Genomic DNA, 26,826 nt, shown 5'->3' with positions numbered 1-26,826 from the left:
TTATATTTTTACTTTTTTTCCATGGCGGGTTTGCAAAAAAAATGCACGTATAAAAATATATACATAGAAAAATATAATATACTATATAGTCTTTGTATTTTTCCGTTTCATATGTTTACTTATATATATTTTTAAAATTATAGAATACTGGTAAGAATATTTTATTTGTATGAGACGATTTTTTTTTTGTTTTTTTCATTTTCCTATCCGCATAATTATAAAATAATTGTGTTTTATCTTTTTTTTCGAATAAAAAAGGATTAATACAAATAGAAATAAATACATTTATATAAACTGATATTTAATTTGACAATAGTTTTGAATATTATTACTTATTTTGATAGATTTTAAGATATTCTTTTAGCGAATTTTTTTTAAATATTTTTTCTTGGAATATTATTTTTTAATATACAAAAGGGAAAAAATATTTTGAACATGTTTTATAATACATGTTTACATTGATTTTACTTTGTTTTGCCCTTTGTTGCTTTTTTTGATTAACCTTTAAATTTTAATATCATTAGAAAGGGCTACACTCTATGTTGTGGGCAATTGGAGAGACACCAAAATGAGTAAGAAGCAAAAAACGAAAAGAATACATAAAAAATTGTACATACATAATATATATAGTTCTAGCCATGATATTGGGACTTTAGAAAAGTCGAAATAACTTTAGAAAAAGTAGATTTCCATGAAACTATCATCCATTTATTCTTTATACATATGAAAATATGAATAATATACATGTTATATTAATTTATTACCTGTTTAGGCTCGTTTTGGAACTTCATAAAATCGAAGAAAAATGATGATGGTGAGTCAAAACCCACCGTTGCCCATTTAGGGGAGGAAAACAAATTTTATTATAATAAGGAATTAAAAAGATGGGTAGTAAAAGGGGAAGAAGATAAAATTGAAGTCGAAGAAAAAATTGCACCTCCTCCACAAATGAGTGCTCTACAAAATGCTAGCAGTGGATACCGTTCGCTAATTCAACAAAAGTATATAAAAAATTTTGTACTTTTTGCTTTCTCTTTATATATACCCACATGATGTTCACTATCCATAGTAGTTTCATTTTTTCAAGTTTATTTTCATGACTTTTTTTTATTTTTCATTTTTAGCAAAACTAGGAGCGCCAGAACGATGTATGCTGAAATCCCCGGACTTAAAACAATAAATAAAAAAAACACAATTGTTCAAGGTGGAATTGTATCTCCATATATGGGCTCATCAAGTACCGATTTTAATAAAAATACACCGAATGACAATAAAAAGGAATTATTCCCACTAACTACATTCACTCCTAAAAGTGTAGCTAGTGATAATAAAGAAAGTAAGGAAACCGAAACAAATAAAACAGAACAAAATGAAAAAAGACTCGATGAGGATATATTTACGGGAGGAGAATTCAATAACAATATGAATAACATCCCTGATAGTGTTTTTCGTGATCCTGAAAATACAACCCTCGAACCGAATCACATTAATAATGAAAAACCCAAAGGTTTATCTAAAGATAATTTATATAATTTTAATGAAATTAATAAAAATAAATCTGATTTAAAGAATGAGGATAGTAATAATTTATTATTTTCTGAAAAACAAACAGTGACACCACCAAAATTAAATGAAGTAACTGAAATGCAAATAAACAAAATGAATGAAACAAAACCTTATGAAATAGATAAACTAAAAAAAAGCTATTCCAATATATCCAATTTAAGTAGATCTGTAAAACCACCTACAGAAATGAATATCAATAATAATATAAAATATGATACCACTCCTCCTAAAAAGAATATTCATGCTGTAAGTAATCCATTCGAAATTAATTCTAAAGGGGTAATGGAAAATTTAGAAAATAAAAATAAAGAAGTTAAAGGAATTTCTATGAACAATCCCGAATTCAATAATACAATCCCTAATAATATAATTAAAAGAAATAGCACAAATGTTGTTAGACCAGTTTTTAATCCTCAAATAAAATCAAATAATATTAACAATATTGAAAATCACGAAATTCGAAAATATAATACTATTGATAATAATTATATGAATGATAGTAGAGAAAAAGGTATATTCAATGGCCCTCCAAAAGTTGATCAAAAAGTTATAGAAAAAATAAATCGTAGGAATACACATCAATTATTTAACGAACCAAGTAATGCATTCAATGATAAAGTAACAGTACATAAAGTTACTAGTCCCTTTTTATTGGATAATATAAATGATACTAAGGTTGAGTTAAATAATAATACTAACGTTACTAACACAAGTGTTAATAATAAATCACCAGAAAAAATGGAAGAATTTGAAGAAGCTAGTGGAGAAAATGTGAAAAATTTATCTATGTTTAGTTTAGATAAAGGAATGTCTGTAGAGAGTACACCAAATATTATAGCTATGAATGAAAGTCCTATCGTTTTAAATGATTCAAATACAATAAATAAAAACAATAACATAGATGCAGAGAGTGATAAATTAGTTCAAAATATTTTAGATATGATAAAAATTAAGTTACAAGATGATGACAAAGATAATATAGATACTATTATAAAAAATGAATCAGAACGAGTTACTTCTTTATTGGCAGAAAAAACGGGTTCTATGGAAATTTTGCACAATAAAATATGTCAACTAAAAAAGAAAGATGAAGATGCAGAAGATAATAATGATCCTATTTCTGAAGAAACACAACAAACGAATATTGATAAAGACAAAGAAAATGAAATGAATAATTTATTATATGTCATAAATATAAAAAATAAAAAAATTAAAGAAGAATTAGAAGCATTTACAAATTCTTTTAATATTTTAAAAAAATTAAAAATGAAAAACGATGAAATTATTAATATATATAAAAACAGAGAAAGCGTATTTTTAAGTACTATCAATAAATTAGAAGAAAAAAGAAAACAAAAATATGCTGAGTTTAAAGAAAAGGAAAAACAATACAAAGAATTGATAATGAAAAAAGAAGAACTACTAAAAATTGAACAAATGAATAATAAAACCAATTTAGAAAGTTTTAAAAATCAAGAACAAATACTAAAAGGTGAGATACAAAAAATCGAATTAAAAACAAAAAAACAAATAGAGCAATTAAAGGAAAATTATGAAAAAGCACAAAAAACAAATATGGAAAATATGGAAATTGAAAAAGAATCTTTCATAAATAATAATATAGAACATCAGATAAACAAAATGAGAGAAGAATTAGAAGAAAAATATGCAACACAAATTAAAGAAACCGAAATGAAATATGAAGATCAAATTAAAGAAGAAATTGCAAAGGCCAAACAAAATGCAGAATATAATTTTAATTCAAAATTCGAAAAATATAAAGAAAGTCTTGAAAAAAATAAAAATGATTTTATAAATAATCTAATTATTGAAAAAAATAATGAAATTGAAAATTTCAAAAATGATATAGAACAAAAAAAATGTATAGAAATGGAAAAATTTAAGGAAGAAAATGAAAAAATAATGCAAGATAATTTTGAAAATATGAAAAATCATTTTATAGAAGAACAAAATAAACAAATTGAACATATCAAAAAAGAATATGAATTAATGAAAAATAATGAAATTAATTATTTGAAAGAAGAAATGAAAAAAAATCAATCTCAAGAAATCGAAAATGTTGAATTAAAGCTAGCTAGCGAAAAAAATAAATATATTGATGATATGAAAAAAGAAGTTGAAAATATATATCAAGCTGAAATAAATCATTTGAAAGAAAAAATAAGTGCAGAACAAACTTTGGCTCAAGAAACGCTAGCAGCACAACGTAGTGAATACGAAAGACAATTGGAAACTCAACGTGCTGAAATGGAAAATAAACTTATCGAACAAAGACGAGAATCATATAATATTGGATCAGAAAAAGAAAGTGAAATACAAATATTAACGGATAAAATTGAAAAATTAAATATGGAAATACAAATGATAAATAAAGAAAAAATCGATTTAGAACATAATATATCTATACTAAATGGTGAAAGAGAAAATATTTTAAATCAAAATAAAAACTTAGAAGATAATTTAAAAAATAATGAAGATATATATAATAAAAAAATAAATATATTAAATGATGAAAAAATGAAATTAGAAAAAGAAATCGAACATATTAAAGAAAATGATGCAAAAGAATCAGATAAAATTCGTGAACAATTTGCAGATTTATTACAAGCAGAAATTGATAGAATTAAAAAAGAATCTAAAGAAAAAGTAAATAACTATATACAACAATATAATGAAATAAGTAAAGAATATGAAGAAAAAAAAAAAGAATATAATGATCTATTAGAAAAAGCTAATACATCAAATAAACAACTAACTGAAAAATATGAAGAAAATATCCAAAAAATAAATGAATATGAAGATACTATTAAAATGCTTGAAAATCAAACTGAAGCTTTAGTTACTAAAAAAATTCAAGAATTAAATGAAGATTTTTTGAAAAAAAAAGAAACTTTTGATAATGAAAAAAATGAACTATTAAAAAATTATGAACATGCAATGATCGAAAATAAACATATTAAAGAACAGCTAACCAATTTTGCTAATTCAAATGTTAAGGAAAATGAAGAAAAAATATCACAAATAAGAAATCAATATGAAACACAAATTAAAGAAATGCAAATCCGTTTTGATGAATTATTAAACGAATCAAATGAAACCAAAAATAAAAATAATGAAATTTTAGAAAATATTGTAAAAGAACAAAATGATAGAGAGCAATCAATTAAACGTCTGAATAGTGTCAATACTGAATTACTTACCAAAAATGAACAACTTAATCTTAATATTACTGAAATGAAAAACGAATTATCTAATTATCAAGAAAAATGTGATAAATTGACTGATGAAAATAATCATCTAAAAAATGAAGAACAAAAAAAACTTTTAGATAAAATAGTTAACCTAGAAAATGTTAATAAACATTTAATGGAAGTAACAGAAAAAGAAAGAGAAATTAATATAAAAAATGTTAGTATTATTAAGTCTTTACAAAATCAAATTAATGAACAAACAAAATTATATAAAGAATATACAGATGACTTAAAAGATGAAATTTCTAAATTAAAAAAACAAAACAAAAACTCAATCGATAGTAATGTTTCAATGGATATAAATTCTTCTGCTAATAATGCTCTTATAGAAGAAAATAAAAAATTGAAGCTACAAAATGAAGTTATAAATACAAAAAATGATACAATGGCAACTGTACTAGATAATCTAACAAAACGATTGAGTTTTATTGAATCAAAAATAAAAGAAGAAAAATATGGAAATGATATAATAAAACAAGCAAATAATTTACAGTTACAAGGGTTTAATTAGTTTTTGTTTACACATTTATATAATTTTAATTATCTTTGAATTTTATGTAAAATTTACAAAAAAAAATAATTTTCAAGGGAATAACAGAAGAGCAAAATGTAATGGCACATATCCCACAACTGCGTAATGAGGTTGCGCATTAAACTTATATGATAAATGCGTGTAAATAAAGTCTATTTATTAAATCTTGCATTCTATACACGATTATATAGTTATTCGTTTTTTAATTTTTTGTGTTTACATAAATTATGATGGAATATTTAAAATTGTTATTATATATATATATCCCATTTTCGCACAACTTGTGTATGCATTTATAAAAATATTTTTGGTGGATGCTCCATATATATTGTTGATCATATTTCGTTTTTATTTGTTTAATAACTTTTTTTTATTAATATTTTATAGACATTTAAGCTTCAACTTTGGGGTTTTCTATATCCTGCTAAAATTTTATTTTAAATTAGTACCATGTATATATTGTATGCACACAAAAGAGTGGTGTATATATAGCTATATCGTTTTTTTTTTATTTAAAAATTTTTTTTTATTTTTTTTTTATACTTCGCTTTGGCTAGCTGTCTTTTTCAATCTCCTAAAAAAAGTAAAAAATAAATGAGTAAATGGAGTATGAAACAAATATTGGGAAAGAATAATACGTTTAATTTCGCTACATATTTAGCGTACTTTTTATCTATAATAATCCATTCGAAAAATGTTTTAATTCCCATCTTTTCCTTGTCTTCTGACTGAAAAATAAAATAAAAAGTAATAAATAGCTAGCCATTTAAATGGTGAGCTTATATGCTGGAAAGATAGCCACTTAAATGATAGTTCACACACACACAAATTAATATTCAGTTTTATTCGTACATTAGATCGGTTAACTATATATTCATATGTTGTCATTTTTTTTGAAATCAAATAAATATGCAACCCAAAGAGCTGTATGACTAGAACAAAAAATATTCCGTTTAACACAAAGAGTGCACATATCAGTGTGTAGAATAGTGCATCGTTGTAAGATCCGTAAAGCTAAAAAAGCAAATCAAATATAAAAATAACATGTGGGGGTCATAAACATTAAAAATGCAAGCTATCACAGAAAATTTAAAAACGGCGTGAACAGCTATTTTCATCTATGCACACATATATATATTTCCCCATATTGATTTACCTTATTCCATTGATCCTTTATAGTATCATGCTTCAAAGACACGAAAAAGGTAACCGCACAGAAGAGAAATACGAAACAATGAAAAATTGTTAAGGCTAGTAGTAGGGATACAAAATACCTGAACGTTAATAAATTTTATGTATATTAAAATTGATACAAAAAATCGAATTAAACGTAATTTATATATTTTTTAATGAATCTAAATAATGTGCAGTATATTTGTTAAAATATTTTTATTTTTACTTGTAATTTTTTTTCCCTATGCAATTATTAACCCACATACAATGATGGTCAAAAACGGAAACACATTTATTGCAAACTTTACAATGTTTACTTTGAGGCTCTACAAATCCACAAATATCACATTCATATAATCCTTTAATATCTTCTTCATTTGCTATTCTATTAATGTACTTAAAAGACAGAGGATCTATAGGATTGATTGATGTCACAATATAAGATAATACAAGAATAGCAATAGCTAAAATCCCAAAGAATATATAAAATGTTATAAATATAGGATTGGTATTCAATGCAGAAATACAAATAATAAATGCAATTATAACTATAAATATCAGAAAAGACAAGATTTGAAATATTTGAAAGGGTAATGTAAACCCATTTTTTCGTATAAATTCGTCCGCTTCTTTTGATTTTGTATCATCTCTAAATGCAAATATTTTCTTATTCATAATTACAACGAAAAAAATAATAATAATTATAGTATGTGATATGCTTAATTGTTTGACAGAATAAAAGAAAATTTATTTTTTATGACTTGAAAATAATTCATGAATTTTACAAAATGCAAATCTCTAAATTACATACTAAATATGGGTTGAGAAAAAATATATAATAATAATCATAATGAAATAATTATTGAATATATATTGTCTTTTTTTCGTTTTTATTTTTTCTGTCCAAATATTATGCTTTCCATTTCTTCTTTATATTTTGATTTGTTGTCATTTTCATTTTTATTTTTTGTAGCAGCAAGAAGTTGCATAAAAAGGCAAATATTTATTAAAAATTTGAAAATAACATTTATAAGGTATATATATTATTTGTAGATATTAATAAATAAAACGATTTATAATAGCAATGTATTTTAAATACATTTAGTTTGCATTTTTATTGTTTAAAATTGAAAGAAAAGAATAACATTATAATTACATTCATTTTAATTAAAAAAAAAAATAAATACAAATCAAAAATGTAAACTGTTGGGGAATTGTAAAAATATTAAATTAAAAAAAACGCACACACACACCGAAATTAATTAAACTGGAATTTTTCACAAAAAAGGGGGGGAAATATAAGGAAAAAGGGATAAATAGAAAAAAGAAAAGTGAAAAAAATGAAAAAAATGAAAAATAAAAAAATAAAAAATTACACTTTGGTATTCAACGATTTCCAATTCATAAAATAAAAATATATGCCTTTTTTAATGTCACTATAAAGTGCTACTTTTTTATTCATACTATTTTGCACATAAAAAATTTACTAACCAAAGAAGAAAATTAAAATTAAGGGAAACAACATAAGCATTTCACTTATTTTTTTATGTTAAAAAATCAAAAAAAATATAAAATATGCATTTAATTTAATGTCATAAATAATGATTATCAGTATAATTAGACCTATTTTAAAAGGTAGAGGGGGTAACAAAATATATATACTTAGATAAGGGATATACTATATATATAAATATAGTTTTATACTTGAATATAATAATTATAATTCGCTTTTATTTGAAAAAGTAGACATGATATTTTCTAGGCTTTCTAACGACTTTTCCATATTATCAACTTTATTTAATAAATTATTTGATAAGTTTTGCATTTTATTTTTTAATTCGCTAAGCATATTTTCAACATATATTTCTACATTATCTTTTCTTGAACCAGAGTTCATATTGACATTATTGTTTAGTCCTTGATTATATAATTCAGTATTACCTTTACATATATTTACAGAATTTTGATTAATATTAAATGAATTGCAATAATTATTCATATTATCATTCATTATGTTTGTATTTATTTGATTTTCCCTACTGTTTATAATATCCTTGAAACTCATATTTTCATTATTATTCGCCATTATTCTAATTCTCTTGTTTTGTTGTTTTTTGTGTAATACTTCTTGCTGGTGTACTTGCTCTATATATCGATAAAATTCCGAAACAGGCAAACATAAATCCAAAAAAAACTCGATCTCCTGTTTTTTTTTTTGCTTGTAAAAATTTCAAAAATGAATAAAATGATACACCTCCAAATAGTACTGTTCCAGTCACACGGCAAAAAATGCAATCATCCGTGTTTTTCGTTGATGATATAGTCATAACTTAGTTTTTCAAAATTTTCAAAATTTTCAAAATTTTCAAACGCTTTCAAAATTTTTACAATTTTCTATTCATCGTACTATTTCCTATTAACACTTTTATTTCTTCGCATTTTTCATGACTTTTGCAACAATATGCGATAAATACTTATATTTGAAAATAAAAAACTCAGGGATGAAAATAAAAAAACTTAAACGTGTAAAAATGCTTAAAAATAAAATATGTCTCCTTTATAATTGCGTAAAAAATTAATAAATATTTATATTTTCATCATTAACAATTATTGATAAGAAAAAAAAAAAATAATTTTCCCTTTATGGTTTTATCACGAAATAAGAGAAATGTAAAAATAAATACTGAAAAAAAAATAAGATAAGAGAAAAAAATTAAGTCAATAAAGAGTTTATGAAAATGGAAAGGAATTATTTTCATATCATGTTTACATTAAAAAGTGTTATATATTCCGAAAAGACGATCAAGTGACAATGTTCATTTTTAAAATAATAATAAAGGGATTGTGAAAATGAAATTGTGAGTTTATTCTTTTTTTTATGACGATTTCTAAAAATAAGTTTGGATCAATATATGCACTCTTTTTGTTGTAAATTTTTATTCTATTTATTTCTTAATATAGTATGGTAATTATTTAAATAATTAAGACACATATAATATCTTATCTATATGCACTCGTAAAAAATATATGAACCATATTTATAATAGAAAGTACAAAAGGCACATATTAATATGTTAATATGTTAATATATGAAATAGGAAAATGTATATACACAGTTTTTTTTCTTTTTTCCAAACTAATATGCTATATTATTTATGGGCTCTTCATGAAAAGAGAATTCAAACCCCCATGAAAAATTAATCACCATAAAAGACTGCAACATTTTTGGAAATAATTAATACAAAAAAGTATTCTATCTGTTTGATTATTAGTTTTCTATTATTGTTGTTCTATTTAATTACAAATAACTGTTTTATTATTACGTATAGTATTTTAAAAAAGCCATAAAAAATGTATAATTTTTTTTATCAATTTTTATTTGTCATTTAATTATTTCCAATTCTGTCTATACATATTTGTCAATAAGAATTAGCTAGCTATTTCTTTTGTTCATTTTAAAAATATTTTTTTTTTATAAAAAGTGTAATCACATAATTTTATCGATTACATTTTTTATATTAACTTTTTTTTGTCCATTTCTTTATTCTATACAATTCGAATACAACTTTTGTTGTTTTTTTCGAACTGGTATATCCTTACATAAATATATTTGTATGTTTCGAAACTTTTTTTTAATTAATTTTTTTTGTATAAAAAATTTGACAATATATATTATACACCTTTTTAGGAACTTAAGTTTGACAATCGATTTATTTAATGTATTTGTTTTTTTGTAACTTTTTTAACTAAACATTTTACTATTTTTGTATTATTTTATCAACTCTCTATAAGCTTAAACTTAGCGGTTGTTTGTTTGAAATGTCTAGCATAGACAATTTATTTTTATAGAAAAAGTATAGCACACACTCTGAATTTTATTTTAATACATTGATAACGTAGTAAGTAGAACAAACCGTTTTATGCATGCACCCACATTTATCTGATCATACAAGTAGGTAAAGCAAAAGAGAAAACAAAAGTATATACCTGAACATATACCTATACATGCACATATAATGTGGATCGAAAAGGAAATAAAAGAAAATCACACACATGGAGGAGCATTAAGTAAACAAGTAAATGACGACATTGAACTATTAAAAAAGAGTAATAAATTTTTATATGAAAATGGAAATAGAAATTTATTTTGTGAATCTATGAAAAGGGATTGTAATGAAAGTTTGAGAGCATGTAGTACAATTGATTTTGATAAAAGCTTCGATGAAAGTAAAAAGATGAATACAAGCTTGTTAGTATCAGGGTATTTTAGAGATAAAGTATCAAAAAAGCATACAAATAAATTAATAAATTCTGGGAGACAAAATGTGCATAATGAAGAATATCGAACTGATGATAAGTACAAAGTAGAGCAGTTAAAAAAAAAAAAAAAAAATAATAATGAAACAGTGTATGGCAACATGCAAACAAATCGTAACACCAATTATAAAAACAGCCAAATTAGTGATGAAAATAAAACAATTTCCTACCAATCGAATGTAAAAATAAACAGAGAAGATCTAGACGAATTTTTTAACACAGCTGGTGTTAATAATGTGAGAAAAAGAAATGAGTTTAGTTTTGGAAAAACAGATCATAGAATGTTTGGAGAGAAACATTCAAATAGTTTAGAAAATAAAAATAAAAAAATATATAATTTAAATGGAAGTACATATAAAAATACACAGTACTTAAATAATAGCCATATATATAATGATAGTATTGTAAATAATAACACAGTATTATATAAAGAATATAATAGTATAAAAAATGCTAGAGCTTTTGAAAAAGAATTAGATATAAATGAATCAAATATTGAAGAAAACAATTTGACTATTCACAAGACTAATAAATATCCAACACTAACGAATTCCAAAAAGGCATATACTGAAATATGTGATATGTCCCCCCAAAAGTGTGTAGACAAATTCAATAAGGAAATAACAGAAATGGTGAGTCAAAGGAAAGAAAATAATAATAGCCAAAATGAACTTTTAAAGGTAAAAAATTTTATTTGTAAAGGTGTTCCTAATATTATACGAAATAGCGCAAATAACTGCTTCCCAACTAATGTAGATATAAATGTACAAAATAAAATTGAGAAGCATATTATGGATTTCCTTGAAAATAATTTAGTTAACATTTTAGAAAAAAAAAATTTATCTTGCTTTGAAGGGGATAATAATATTTCCGACAAAATAAGTGAAAGTATAAATCTTGAAATAAAAAAAAATATTGATAAAGCATATAAAAATATTAATGAAAATATGAACATAAATATGAATGATGAAATAAAAAAAAATGTAGACATACTAAATACTAGTTTAAGTGAAAATATAAATAGCAAAATAAAAAATAATATAGAAGAATTATATGATAAATTAAATGAAAATGTATTAGAAAGTATAAGTAATAATATGGAAAATAATTTATATAAAAATGTGAATAATGAATTAAAAAGAAAAATAGATATAGTTGAAAAAAGAATAGACATTAATGTTAATGATAATATAAATAAAGAGTTAGAAAAAAAAATAATATTTTTAAACGATCAAATAAATGAAAATATAAGTAAAGAATTAAAAAAATATATATCTATTTTAAGTAGAAATATAGATGAATATTTAAGTGACCATATGGAAAAAAATACAAAAATTATGTCGAAAAATTTAGGTGTCAATTTAGGAGAAGAAATAAAAAATAATATTACAATCATGGAAAAAAATATTGATTACAATCTTAATGAAGAAAATATACAAAGAAATTTTAAAAAAATTTATGAAATGTATAATATGAGCACTATAGAGGATATCAAAAGGGTAATAGCCAATTCCAAGGACTATCAAAATCAAAACGATTTAGGAGACATAAAAAATAGTCTGAACATTATGATGGACAAAATGAATACAGAAAATATAACTGAAGAATTAAAAATGAATCTACAAATGTTTGGAAATAAAATTGATGAAAAATTTTCAATCCTAAATGAAAATCAATTAAACCATCATAATCATAACAGTAAGGAAGTGATCGAATCAGTTGAAACAAGGTTAACACATTTTGCAAAAGAGATAGAAAAAAATAATTTTCAACTGTTTGATACGTCTGTGAAAGACACTTTACAAAATTATGCAAAAACGGATAATGAAAAAATAGAAAAGAATATAATTAATTGTGTTAAGAATACTCTAGATGAGCAAACTCAAAAATTGTCAAGCGAACTGAAATGCTTTAATAAATTACAAATAAATAAAAAAGACATAATTGATAATATAAAAAATAGCTTACTACCATTTCAACAAAATGTGACCAATTCTTTGGAAGGCAACACTATTGAGCTAAACAACATCAATGATACGGTTCTAAAAATGATAACAGAAAATAAATTGGAATTAAATAAAATAATTAACAACGTTTTAGATAAAATTGAAATGAATTTTTCAAATAAACTTAATGAGAAAGCAAAAGAAATTTCAACTAAAATAGATGAAGTTGTATTAGAAAAAGTTTCAAATATAGAAGAAAATTTAAATATAATAAAAAAAAAAATGAATGATACTATTTCTCAAATGAATGAAATAAATTTACAAATGTTATCTATTCCCAATGAAGACAAAATAAATAAAATCATCATCGATTTTAACAAAAAGGAAGATAAAAAATTTGGTGAAACTAAAGAAATAATAAAAGAAAATCGAATACAAATAACTAGTACATTAGTGGAACAATTGAAAAGAAGCAAAACGGATTCAAAAATCGAATTTAAAAAAGTTTTACAAAATATTTTTGATATAAATACAAGAAATTTTGAACAAAACAGAAAAATAATTCACAATTTGAATTTGATTCCGCAAAGTAGTTCCTTACTAAATGGCCAATCACACAAAGAGACAAAAACGAATGTAGATGTTAAGGACAAAAATAAAATTAACTTGTATAAACAATATAAAAAACATTTCAATTCAGAAAAAATTACACCAAATAAGCTAAACAAAATTAACAGAGAAAAAAGGAAACCAATATATATAGTCAACTATATGAAAAATGATAATAATGATTTGATAGAGGTTTCTAATTATCTTAAGAAAAGGACAATAAGAAAAGTATATCTATAAAGCTTCCACGCATCTTTCACTATATTTCACTGCTTTATTCATTTTTATTTATTGTTTTGAACCTCCTTCCCTCCTTGCATGGCATAAACAATGCATGATCTACTTCTACACATTTCAAGTATACCCCTTAAAAAAATATACTCTCATATTTTTTGTTTATACCTAATACAGTGTAATTATATTTAAAGTGTTTTTTACCTTTATAATGAATGGCTATATTTATGTGTGTGCGTATTATGAATATGCATATAACTACACATATAGCAGAGGCTATAATTAAAATAGGCCCAAACGAACTATAACTTGAAAAAATAAAGAAATGAAAATATGTTCAATTGTTTATAAAAGTTATTAAAAATGCTTGTGAATTTATATATGTATATGAATTTTATTTCTCTATACTAAATAAGGAAGAAAAAAAAAGACATGCACAATATATACATTAGAATATAGTTCCCTGTACATATAAAATAAGACATAAAAAAAATAGCTATTTTAGTATTTATTATATTAAACATATTTAGAATAACTATTTATTCGTTTATAATTTTGTTTATGAATTCATATATTTTTTAGTTTTTTATTTTATTAATTATTACATATAATAACCTTGTTAAGACCTAGAATAATAATTTTTTCGTAAAAAAAAATATAACATGTTAGGTCAAATATAAATGAGAAATGGTCTTACATTTTTTAAATTATAAGTGAATATAACTTGAGTATGTACATCCATGCGAATGGACATGCATATTGGATAATACAATTTAAGGCCGAACCTTAAAATGGAGAATCCTTTTAAATATTTTTATTTTTTAAATACAAACTTTGAAAGTTTGGATTCTTTTTTTATATTTTTTAACATATTTGTGATTATTATCTCGATATATTTTATAAGGTAATTCATTGTTGTTATTTATTTCGTAGAATCAAAGACTGCATCTACATCTACATAAACACATTCATTCATTTCAATCTATATTAGATATATAAAAAACTCGTCAAAGAAAAATTTTACAAGCACAGAAAATTCCATAAATGACGATGAACATTTTCTGTATGAAAACGAAGTAGGATCTTTAGAAAAATTCGATTTAAAAGAAATTTCTAAAAACATTTGGGATTCAACTTCTAAAGATAGTTATGAAGGAGATTCTATAGATGACTTGAGTGAAATAACTGGATATACAGAAGCAAGTAATTGTGATACATGTTATAATAGAGAAAATATAAGAATAAAAAAATATCTTAAAATAAATGAAGAATTATATTATATCAAAGATGATTTAGGTATTATAGATATAGAACTAAAAAAGCTTTTAGAAAAAGAAAAAAATATTAACATTAAAGATATAAATAATATTTTAAACTCACCAAATTATGAATCTAAACATATTGATGAATCAAATAAAGTTTTTAATAGATTAAAAAATATTACCAATACGGAACATACTAAAAATGATATAAATAAAAATTCAATAAATAGTATAGATACATTGAATGATTATTCAACTATAAAAAATAATTCGATCATAGAGGAAACTGATAGAAGAAAAGAATCTATAGACAATGTAAAATATAATGATACTTGCCATGATTTAAAAGCAGCTAACTCGACTGAAACATCGAGTATTACGCTTCAGAGTTACGAGGAAAAATTAAATGAGCACACAACACAAGATGGTGCGCAAGAAGATGCTAACGAGTGCTTGAATGAGTTGGAAAAATTAGAAAACCCAGATAAATCATCAAAACATACTGAGACCATCCATGCAGACAAATCATCAAAACATACCGAGACTAGGAATGCAGACAAATCATCAAAACATACCGAGACTAGGAATGCAGACAAAATTGAAAAACATGGTGAGACTAGGGATGCAGACAAAATTGAAAAACATGCCGAGACTAGCAATGCAGACAAAACTGAAAAACATGGTGAGATTAGGGATGCAGACAAAACTGCAAAAACAGGTGATCCAGAAAAACATACCGATGATAGGGATGCAGACACTATGAATGATGACAAAATAGACCATTTAGAAAAGTGTGAGCAAAGCGAAAAAATAAAAAATGATGAGAATCAGAGTGACGAAAAAACAAAAACAAAACAAAAGTTGGGGGGAAAACTTAGTAAATTTAAAAAGACAAGCAAAGAAAGTTCATTTGTTGGTTTAATATATGGATTGTTCAATAGTAATAAAAAAGATAGTAAGGTAGGAGAAAAACAAAATGAGGAAATAAAAAATACAGAAAATTTTAAACATTCAATTCACAATTTAAAAGATAGTAATAATACTATCGATGTTGATAACACCAAAGATAATCAAGCAATTTCCTTAAAGATAAATGGCAATGACACTGACAAAATATATCATGAAAAGTTGAACAACTCCACAAGAAAATCTGACTTAATAAATGAACGTAGTGAAGGGGCAGACCAAAAGAAGCGAAGTGAAGTAGTGGGCCAATTCAAGGACATAAAGGAAGTAGAAAATCCAGAAGCAGAAAATATAGACGTAGAAAATGTAAACGTAAAAAATAGAGAAGTAAAAAGTGTAGACATAAAGAATAAGGAAGCAGAAAATGACGAAGCAAAAAATGTAGACGGAAAAAATACCGAAGCAGAAAATGACGAAGCAAAAAGTATAGACATGGGAAATATAGAAGTAGAGAATGCAGAAGCAGAAAATATAAAAGTAAAAAATGCCGACGTAGAAAGTAAAGACATATATAGATTAAGTAATGGAAAAGTTGAATATTCAATAAACAGGAAAACAAATAGCCCCCATATTAAGGATACTGAAAATATACCCCAAAATGAAGTTCGAAAAATAAGCGAAAATAATATTACCAATTGTATAAATGCAAAAGAAGACATAAGTATATCAAATAATAGTAATTATAAACAAACATACTTAATAAATGAAGATATTTCTAGTCAAATGGAAAATACAATAAACCCTGAAAATTTATCTAATACAATCAGCGAACAAAGTAATATTGATAATGCAACAAATGATTTAATCTTAAAAGCCTCAAAAAAATCTTTATCAGAAAATGCTCAAAACAAACAAAATCCAACCATTATAACAAAATCAAAGGATTTAAATCAAAATGATTCTACTGTAAACACTTATTGTGATTATGATCATGAAAATAGAAGTGATTCAGCAAATGATACAGTAAATAATACAGTAAACGATACAGCAAATGATACAGCAAATGATACAACAAATGATACAGTAAATAATTCATTTGAAAAGGACGAAAAAACACATTTCTACATTAACGGTTCAGAAAAATTGTCACTTGAAAGGGACGCAAAGTTACATTCCCACACTGATGGTTCAAATAAAAAAAATTCAAAGACAAGTATTTGCATAACAAACTCCGGTGACCATTCAAACAATATGGAATCAAATAATGATGCTTACATTGATGATCCAAAAAATAGTTCAAGTATGGAAGCATCAAAATTTGATTCATATTTTAAAAGTACTGAATATTCAATGAAAGAAGGGGAATCAAAGACAAATTTACACGCTAACGATTCAGAATGTACTTCAATTAAAAAAATGTCACGAGTTGCTTCTTATATTAACGGATTAGAAAAAACATTAAGCAAAAATGACTTGAAATCTGATTCTCATATTAACAAGTCAGAAAAAATGCAAAGTGAAAGGGGCTTAAAAATCGGTTCTCATATTAACAAATCAGAAAAAATACAAAGTGAAATAGACTTAAAAATTGATTCTCATATTAACAATTCAGAAAAAATACTAAGCGAAAGGGACTTAGAAATAGATTCCCATATTAATGGTTCAGAAAAAAGATTAAGTGAAAAGGATTTGAAAATTGATTCTCATATTAACAAGTCAGAAAAAATACAAAATGAAAGTGATGGAAAAAGGGACTCTTATGTTAGCAAGTCAGGAAAAATACTATGTGAAAGTAATACAAAAAGGGATTCTCACATTAACGGTTCAGAAAAAACATTAAACGAAAGGGACTTAGAAATAGATTCGCATATTAACGGTTCAGAAAAAAGATTAAGTGAAAAAGACTTAAAAATAGGTTCTTATATTAACAAGTCCGAAAAAAGATTAAGCGAAAGTGATGCAAAAAGGGATTCTCATGTTGACAATTCAGAAAAAGCATTAAGCGAAAGGGACATGAAGAGAGATTCGTATATTAGTGAATTGGACGCGAATTTGATTCATGAAGACTTAAAAATAGATTCTCATATTAAAAAGTCAGCAAAAATACCAGGCGAAAATGATGCCAAAAGGGATTCTCACATTAACAAGTCAGGAAAACTACAAAGTGAAAACGACTTAAAAATCGATTTTCATATTAACAGTTCAGAAAAAAGATTAAGCGAAAAAGACTTAAAAATAGATTCTTATATTAACAAGTCCGAAAAAAGATTAAGCGAAAGTGATGCAAAAAGGGATTCTCATGTTAGCAGTTCAGAAGAAATACTAAGCGAAAAAGACTTGAAAATTGATTATCACATTAACAATCCAGAAAAAAGATTAAGCGAAAGTGATGCAAAAAGGGATTCTCATATTAACGGTTCGGAAAAAAGATTAAGTGAAAAAGACTTAAAAATAGATTCTCATATTAACAATTCAGAAAAAATACCAGGTGAAAGTGATGCAAAAAGGGATTCTCATATTAACAATTCAGAAAAAATACCAGGTGAAAGTGATGCAAAAAGGGATTCTCATATTAACAATTCAGAAAAAATACCAGGTGAAAGTGATACAAAAAGGGATTCTCATGTTAGCAGTTCAGAACAAATACTAAGTGCAAAGGGTTTGAAAATCGATTCCCATATTAACAATTCAGAAAAAAGATTAAGCGAAAAAGACTTGAAAATTGGCTCTTATATTAACATGTCAGGAAAAGCACAAAATGAAATGGACTTGAAAGTTGATTATTACATTAACAATCCAGAAAAAAGATTAAGCGAAAGTGAGGCAAAAAGGGATTCTCATATTAATGGTTCAGGAAAAACATTAAGGGAAAAAAACTTGAAAATTGATTCTCATATTAACTCAGAAAAAGTACAAAATGAAATGGGCTTAGAAATTGATTCTCATGTTAACGGTTCAGAAGAAATACTAAGCGAAAAAGACTTGAAAGCCGATTCTCACATTAACAAGTCAGAAAATACATTAAGCGAAAAAGACTTAAAAATTGATTCTCATATTAACACGTCAGGAAAAATAGAAACTGAAAGTGACGCAAAAAGGAATTGCTACATAAAAGGGTCGAAAAAAACATTAAACGAGAGAGAATTGCAGAGAGGTTCGTATATTAGTGATTTGGACACTAATTTGATTCATGAAGAGGTGGGAATGAATCTTAATATTAACGGTTCAGAAAAAATGTCAAGTGATAACAATGCAAAACAAGATTCTCACATTAGCGACCCAAAAAAAGTTGTGAGCGAACAAATCAGAAATGAAAATTCTTTTTTCACAAGTTCTTATAAATGTGACAACGAAAAAAGTCCCAATGAAAATAATAATGAACTTACAATAAACGATTTAAATGATACACAGTCAGAACATGGTACATGCGAAAACAGCTCAAGAAATGCTAATATTATGAACAATTCAGACAATATTTTAAGTGAAACAAAAAAATTAGAGTTAGAAGACATGAACAGTTTAAATGATTCAAACATAATAGAATCATCTGGAAAAAGTTCAAAACAGATAAAAAAACTAAAAGAATATTTTGTAGATGAAAATAAAAATGTAAGCACATTAAATGATTCTAAAAATAATATAAGTGAGAAAACAGATAAAAATATAAGAGAAAATTCACAACAGTTCAAAATATATGATTTTAAACATCTTAAAGAAAAATATAAATTACAAAAAGAAAAGAAAGAACAGGAATTAATTCAATTTCAACATAATTTAAAGAATGAATTTATAGAATTAAATGAAATAAGAAAAAACAAAAAGAAAAGTCTAGAGAATAGTCCAGAAAATTCAACAAATAATATACAAGGAATTACAAACAATGGAAATAAAAATAATAATGGCACATTAGAAGATTGTGCTCAATTAGATGCATCATCAGAAAGTTCGAGAATAATATATGATCAAGGAAATGCAGATATAGGGACAAAAACCAAACCATATGAATATACAAGGCATAGTACCAATACAGATGTTCTAAATGTAATATGAATGATTCCATACAACTTATTGTGTCTCTATATGTTTGCAGATATATCATACATTTTATAAGAAAAAAATTTCATGTATATTTTTTTTATACCAGTTTGAGAAGAAAAAAGTTAATGAATCTGAAAATCTTAAAAAATGGAAGGTTAATGGATATTTTATATAAACTCTTTAAATATATTTTTATATGCATAATATTGTAACCTTTTTTACTTTCACTTATTCTATTTTATTTTTATTTAGTCTCATGTAATATCAAAGAAGTATGAAGAGGATTGGCTATCATCAGATGTTCTTTTATCATGTTTTTTGAATTTTATTAAATTGAAAAAGTATGTAAATATAGCTGAGTTATCCGTTAAGTTTCAGACGACAACCGAGGTACATTTCAAATGAAGACATGCTCATAAAAATTAAAAAAAAAAACTATTCCGAAAATTTGTAGATTAATTAACATTGTTGTTACGTATCTTTTATTCTTTGACTTTCTACTTTCACCTTTGCAGGATATAAGAGAAAAACTCGAGGAGTTAGAGACGCTAGACATGATAAACGGTGTTCTAGATGAAAAAGGGAATTACATTTATTTATCACAAGAAGAAATTAATAAATTATGTTTGGAAATTCAAACAAATGGGGAAGTTGATACCCATGAAGATTTCGTGAACATTTGCAACAAAATTATATCACTAAGTATTAATGAAGCGGTTAGATAAGTTTTTTTCAACTTTTTTCACATGATAAAATTGCCCATTTTGGCTAGTCATATTTATATGCACATAATATATGTTATTCTTTCAGGACATGAAGAAATTAAAAGAAGAAGAGGAAAAAATTATTAATGCCAAAACGGAGATGCTTTGATTGGGGAATAAAAAATGAAAAAAAAATAAGTGAAATATGTGGAGCGCGTCTACACCCGAATTCCGAATGGTAAAGGAATAGGGCAGGTGATAAATTACTCTGGCTCGTTAAAATGCTTCTTTAAAAACTCAATGCACTCTTCCTCCTTTTCTCCATGGATACAAGTAAAATGAATCTAAAAAAATAAAAACATAAAATAAATGAGAACAACTAGATGTATATACATTTAGATGTAAGTAATTATATTATTTAATTTTAATTTTTACAATTTGTTCGTAGACTTCATTAATTCGATTTGAAGCGATGTTGGGGAAATGATGTTTAATGTTTGGCCATTTTAAAAAGGGTTTAATATTATAAGATTTTTGAATACCATTTTTTAAAATATATTGATATAATTTGATAGCAAAATCAGATAAATAAATATCGTTTGTTATAATATTAATAAAATTTTTATTTAATTCATTATACTTATGAAATATATAAAATATTAAAATTAATAAATCCCATTTGTCTCCAACATTTTTTAAAAATATTACAACATCCCCTTTTATATTTAAATTCGTTTTTTTATCATTATTATCTTTTAAAAATTCTAAAACATTTATATTTTTGTATAACTTGTATAAATGTGTAAAACCTTCATATATGTTTACACAAAATTTTGAATATTTTAAAGGGAATTTTAAAGATTCTCTAATTATATATTCAATTACATATTCTGTTTTTACACCTTTCTTTATATATATATAATAATTTTTTAGTGGCAATAAAAATAAACACATATGTATATAATTTATATTTTCTTTATAATCTAAATCACATAATATTTGTTTTAATAATTCACTTTTTTCAATATCTTTAAAAAATTTTACATAATTTAATCCTTCAAAAAGCCAATCATTTTCTATATTTCGGTCATCCTTTAAATTTTCCAAACTCTCAATTTTATTATCGTCTTTACTACTGTCTTTATGACCTACATATTCATCGATCGACTTATCCAAATTTTTATCAATTTCTTTTGAATCCTCAAAAAGGTGAACTCTTTTATTTACTACCCCATTAGTTTCATACCAATGATCTTCTATTTTATGATTTTTTTTTTTTTTCATTTTTTCAAACACTTCTTCATTTTGTATAAAATAATCAGATGGGAGTTTAAAAATTTCTTCGGAATAATTACTATAATTTAATAGTGTTAAAGAAAGGACTATATTTTTACATTTATGAGAAAATATTTTAATTATTTCTGATGCTAATCTACTTTTTGATATTTTTTTGTTGAAAGACTTTTTTATATCTTCATTTTTTAAAACATCAAAAATAGATTGATCTAAATTAAAATCAAAATAACCACAGAATCTTATGCATCTAATTATTCTTAAAGGATCATCAAGAAATGTAGTTAACGGATTCAATGGGGTAGATATTATTTGATTTTTTAAATGATGTATACCATTTTTTGTATAATCTTCAACTTTTTTATTTTTTAAATTATAAAATAAAGAATTAATAGTAAAGTCTCTTCTTAATGCATCTTCTTCAGGAGTTCCAATTGCAATTTCTGGTATTCGACTTTCTTCTGTGTATGTTTCATTTCTTAAATTTACAATATCAACTTGAAAATTAAATAGATTAAAACTTGATGTTTCTAAATGTTTTGATTGATCACAATTTATTTTTATTATACCAAAATTGAAGTTTTTATTTTCTTTATCTTTAATATATTCTTTTATATAATTACAAAAATCAGAACCTTTCATATTATCAACAGTTATATCTATATCATCATTGGAAATGTTTAAAAATTTATCTCTTACCCATCCACCAACAACTCTAAGTGTAGTATCTAATTTATATTGCTCATTTACTTTCATCAAAAATTCAAACAGTTCTAATTCTCTCTGTGTCACTGCTTTATCGATCACAGTTTCGATATCCCAAATGGGTTCACCATCTTTCTTATTATTCTCTGCTTGACAAATCGAGCTTCCATTTTCCGACAAATCAAGATCCTTTCCATTAATGATATAACCTTTTAAGTAAGACAAGTATTCTTTATCATATGTCATTTTTTCGTTATTCATTAGATTATTTGTTGTAAATATTTTGAACTGTTTATTATACTTCTCTTCACAACTATGCCACCTTTTAAATTTAATTACATTGAAGTTTTGATGTTTATTATTACTTATATTTTTAGGGCTTATATAAAATGCTTTCTTTGTATAGTATAAAAAGTTTTTTTTTTTTAAAATGTTGTAATTCCTTTTGGCCCCAACAAACATTTGTAATCTATCGAAAACTTTCTTAAATGTTGATAAAGCATTTCCTTTATTTTTATGGCATACTATAATAATTATTAAGATTGTATAAAAATTAAAAACAGAAAAAAAGTTCATTCATAGAAAGGGTTGCAAAAAGAGTAGTATCATAACTCATAAAATGTTTCTACAATATGTACAGCTGCATAAGTAGATATATTTGTAATACCTTCTTTACACTATGCATATAATAACTTAGGAATGATAAAAAAGGGTATACATAAATTATACATATCTTGGTGTTTTGATGATATTTTTCTTTTCCATTTGAAGCGCTACATATGGATAGATGACTCTTTCTTAAACTCACTAAAATTGGGATAAATAAAATACGCTAAAAAATGATAGAACAAAATTTTTTTTTTTTTTTTTCCTTCGTTTTAAATCTTTTTGCTTTTAAAACATATGGTAAATGAACTATTTCTCTGACTTATGTTCCATAGTACATTTTGCCACTTATTAAATAAATATACAATAAAAAAATATATATACTTATGTATGATAAAATAAGTTAAAAAAATAAAAATCAATTACTATATGAGCATATCCTATGTTATGCATATCACTCTACAATTTTTTTTTTTTTTTTTTTTTTCACAAAGTCAGATTAATATGAAATAAACCATTTTAGGCATATATTCAAATAGCTAAATTTTCAGCCTGTTTTATTTAAAAGTAAATACAAAACCATGGCAAGTATTCGAAAAAGGTTTGCTATACATGTATCAGGATTATTTTGAAACTTCGTAAAAAAATAGAATAAAATGTATCTTTGTTTTTGCAAAAAAAAAATACACCAACTAGGTCTCTTTGCAATTTTCCTATTTAGTTTAGCTCGTTTATTTTTCCTAAGCATGTTGTGATATCATCTTTTTATATAAATGCACATTCACAGTTTTATGTGAACATGCCTTGTTCTAACTGTTTGAATTAGTAGTAATGACCAACTCATGAATATGAAAAATGCTAGTAAAAAGTTTTCTAAATTTTATTATGACCTCTACTTATTTTCTTGATCACTATTTCAGAATTATTAAGACGGTTTTATAAATCTTTATTTACTTTGCTAAATAGATGCACATATATAAAAAAATACATTTTTGAGAACCCCCCCAATTTGTGATATTCACATGGTTGGAGATACATTTTTTGTTTTTCTAACATTTAAGTAATTCGTTTTTTTTTTTTCGAGTTTGTTTAAAAATTTTTAATGATTACAACATAGTTTGACGTAAAAATTATGGAAAGTTGATGAAAGTTTCAAAAAATGTTCAAAATTGTGTAAAGAATAATATACGCATATGCAGATGCATAGACCGATGCATAGACAGATGCAGGTTCAGGATCATAGATGAACCCATTTAAATGTGCTACCTAAAATTGTAGCGATCAAAAAATTTCAAAAGAGTATTTATATTTTTGGTGGCATAAATTCCAATTATGGACCATACAGAAACAAAAATAGAAACAAGAGTAAAAGCATAATTACTGTCTTCAACAAAATTTTTTAAATTCATCCCAAATAAACTTGTAACAACTGAAGATATAGAAAATAACAGAGTAGAAAAAGATATTTTTGCATTTAATAAAATAAATTTATTTCTATTATAATCTAAATTTAATCTCATTAATTCTTCATAATGTGTAATTTTTTCTTCTACATTTTCTAACTGTCCATATAATTCATCTGTTAATTGTAAATGGGTTTCTAATAAAATTTCCAAATCACTGCAATCTTTTAAATCATTATATGTATTTTTTTTTAAATAAGTTAAATACATATTTTTCAAATCATGTTCATTATCTAAAATCTTTTCAATATTAGTACGTAATGCATTTAATAAATTCGACAACTTCTGTAAATTATTTTTAATTTTCATCATATCTCTTAACAGCTTATTTGTTAGCATATTCAATTCATTATTTTCTTCCTTCCTTTGTAATAATATAATATCCCGAATTTTATAATTTATTCCTTCTAAATCATTTTCATATTCTTTAATAGATAATTGCATACATATATCTAAGCATAGAAATTCAAAATATGCTTTCCCTTTATTATATCTATAAAAATTATTTATTATATTTAAATAATTTAGTTCTTCTTTTTCATCATTACAAAAGTCGTTAGTCTGCTTCGTATTATGTTTTTCATTATCTATGCAGCTATTTTTGTCACATACTTTTTCAACTACCCCTTCATCATTACTATCCTTAGATTTATTGTTTTTTTTTTTTAAGTTCCTACTAATTAAGTCCTTCGCATTTATTACTACAGAATTGCTACCTTCAAACAGCCATGCTTCATTATATCGAATAATGCAACTAATAAATCCGGTCCTAAGTAATATCACATCTTTCCGTATTAAAATTGTGGGGTTGTGGTTACTGTTCCCCGTGTCAATTAGCCGAAGGTCGCTCACCGGGATTTCTACAAAAGGATCAGGAAAAAAAAGATAACACATGTATATGCATATATATACTACTTGGAAATGAACAAACATTCATTGGGTTGCCCATTTTTATACATTTGGCTTACTCAAAACATAGGGTAGGTCGTACTTAGAAAAAAGTAATTGTTCGCAAATAGCATTTCCATCATCGGAAACTTTTATATTTTGCATTAATATATTATTATTCAAATTTTTTTTTGGAAATATTTTACTTTCATCTTTTAAAGTACTAAATTTAAATACCCAATTTGGGTGTATGTAATTCTTCGGTCTTAAAACATATGGATGAATAATTCTACTCATACATTTATTTATATTTAGCCATCTGTTCATTATTATTTTTATTATATATAACACAATAATATAGCTTACAACATAAATTTATCAAATTCATGTTAACATTTTTTACATACTCTATATGCTTACTTATTATATGACTACTTTGTTTTAAATATAAATATCAAGATCAACAAGTACAAGAAAATTTATTTCCCCCTAATTGCATCCTTACCATGAACAAATAAAATTTAAAAAAAAAAACTATTTTTATAATTATGTACTAAATAAACAAATAATTTCATAATAATATTATATAATTACAATTTTAATAATAAACATGTTTTATGCATATTAATTCGTTTTTTTTAGCTGAAATATATATGCATCCTTGATATAGTAATAGTAATAAATTATTGCAACTCTATATTTTTACTTATCTCAAATTGCTTGTATTTTTTTTAAATAAAAACATTCTCAATGGTTTGGAGAATTATATCCTCCATTTTTTAACAACTAATGAAAAGGCATTCGTTAATGCTCGATAAAATATTATTCAATTATTATATCATTACATTAGTATAGTCAAAAATTTATCTAATTTATATATGAATTCATCATATATATTATATGCATATGACGGTATGAGTTTGTAAATCCATATGTTAAAAAAATATAAATAAGGAAAACAACAAATTGGAAAAATTAAAAAATTTACTACAAAAAAAACGAACACGCATTGATAACTTTAAATTATCAAAATAATCAAATAAATATATAAAATAAGTATTTCATTTTAGTAATATGGATGTAGAAAAAGGCCAGACATATTTACTTAAGGGGAACAATATTCTTCTATTTTCATTTTTATTTCATTTAATTTAAAAAATGGTGCAAACGAATAAATTAGTAAATACACATATATTATTATTGTTGAATTTATTCACACTGTAATGAATTGTTAATGGGGCGCTTCAGACAAAAACAATCAAATTCTATTTATTTTATAAGTATGTATATACATCTTTCCATGTGTGCATGC

The 26,826-nt window shown here is 24.2% G+C and overlaps 8 protein-coding genes across 8 annotated transcripts; 3 read left to right on the top strand and 5 right to left on the bottom strand.

Annotated features, from left to right (window-relative positions):
• Positions 1-568: 568 nt before the first annotated feature.
• On the top strand, positions 569-5,349 carry PCHAS_0917100 (conserved protein, unknown function; the record flags this gene model as incomplete). Its single annotated transcript, XM_016798114.1, has 3 exons — positions 569-572; positions 773-1,001; positions 1,125-5,349. The coding sequence occupies 3 exons, from the start codon at positions 569-571 to the stop codon at positions 5,347-5,349; spliced, it is 4,458 nt and encodes a 1,485-aa protein (XP_016655365.1).
• A 412-nt stretch (positions 5,350-5,761) lies between these two features.
• Positions 5,762-7,218, bottom strand: PCHAS_0917000 (palmitoyltransferase DHHC3, putative; the record flags this gene model as incomplete). Its single annotated transcript, XM_016798113.1, has 6 exons — positions 5,762-5,794; positions 5,914-5,944; positions 6,037-6,098; positions 6,223-6,384; positions 6,527-6,644; positions 6,770-7,218. 6 exons carry the CDS (start codon positions 7,216-7,218, stop codon positions 5,762-5,764), a joined length of 855 nt encoding a protein of 284 aa, XP_016655364.1.
• A 1,042-nt stretch (positions 7,219-8,260) lies between these two features.
• On the bottom strand, positions 8,261-8,629 carry PCHAS_0916900 (heat shock factor-binding protein 1, putative; the record flags this gene model as incomplete). Its single annotated transcript, XM_734104.2, has 1 exon — positions 8,261-8,629. The coding sequence occupies one exon, from the start codon at positions 8,627-8,629 to the stop codon at positions 8,261-8,263; it is 369 nt and encodes a 122-aa protein (XP_739197.2).
• Positions 8,630-8,633: 4 nt separating this feature from the next.
• PCHAS_0916800 (conserved Plasmodium protein, unknown function) lies at positions 8,634-8,870 on the bottom strand (the record flags this gene model as incomplete). Its single annotated transcript, XM_734103.1, has 1 exon — positions 8,634-8,870. One exon carries the CDS (start codon positions 8,868-8,870, stop codon positions 8,634-8,636), a length of 237 nt encoding a protein of 78 aa, XP_739196.1.
• A 1,689-nt stretch (positions 8,871-10,559) lies between these two features.
• PCHAS_0916700 (conserved Plasmodium protein, unknown function) lies at positions 10,560-13,655 on the top strand (the record flags this gene model as incomplete). Its single annotated transcript, XM_016798112.1, has 1 exon — positions 10,560-13,655. One exon carries the CDS (start codon positions 10,560-10,562, stop codon positions 13,653-13,655), a length of 3,096 nt encoding a protein of 1,031 aa, XP_016655363.1.
• A 785-nt stretch (positions 13,656-14,440) lies between these two features.
• PCHAS_0916600 (DDRGK domain-containing protein, putative) lies at positions 14,441-20,728 on the top strand (the record flags this gene model as incomplete). The annotated part of the gene is made up of 6 exons (XM_016798111.1): positions 14,441-14,553; positions 14,641-19,858; positions 19,962-20,009; positions 20,108-20,245; positions 20,371-20,571; positions 20,666-20,728. 6 exons carry the CDS (start codon positions 14,441-14,443, stop codon positions 20,726-20,728), a joined length of 5,781 nt encoding a protein of 1,926 aa, XP_016655362.1.
• Positions 20,729-20,822: 94 nt separating this feature from the next.
• PCHAS_0916500 (tRNA nucleotidyltransferase, putative) lies at positions 20,823-23,133 on the bottom strand (the record flags this gene model as incomplete). The annotated part of the gene is made up of 2 exons (XM_740727.2): positions 20,823-20,903; positions 20,995-23,133. 2 exons carry the CDS (start codon positions 23,131-23,133, stop codon positions 20,823-20,825), a joined length of 2,220 nt encoding a protein of 739 aa, XP_745820.2.
• Positions 23,134-24,425: 1,292 nt separating this feature from the next.
• PCHAS_0916400 (CorA-like Mg2+ transporter protein, putative) lies at positions 24,426-25,841 on the bottom strand (the record flags this gene model as incomplete). The annotated part of the gene is made up of 2 exons (XM_016798110.1): positions 24,426-25,486; positions 25,595-25,841. 2 exons carry the CDS (start codon positions 25,839-25,841, stop codon positions 24,426-24,428), a joined length of 1,308 nt encoding a protein of 435 aa, XP_016655361.1.
• Positions 25,842-26,826: the final 985 nt, after the last annotated feature.

Source organism: Plasmodium chabaudi, assembly GCF_900002335.3.
Source record: "Plasmodium chabaudi chabaudi strain AS genome assembly, chromosome: 9".
NCBI lineage: Eukaryota > Apicomplexa > Aconoidasida > Haemosporida > Plasmodiidae > Plasmodium > Plasmodium chabaudi.
This window is presented reverse-complemented; position numbering and strand designations above follow the sequence as displayed.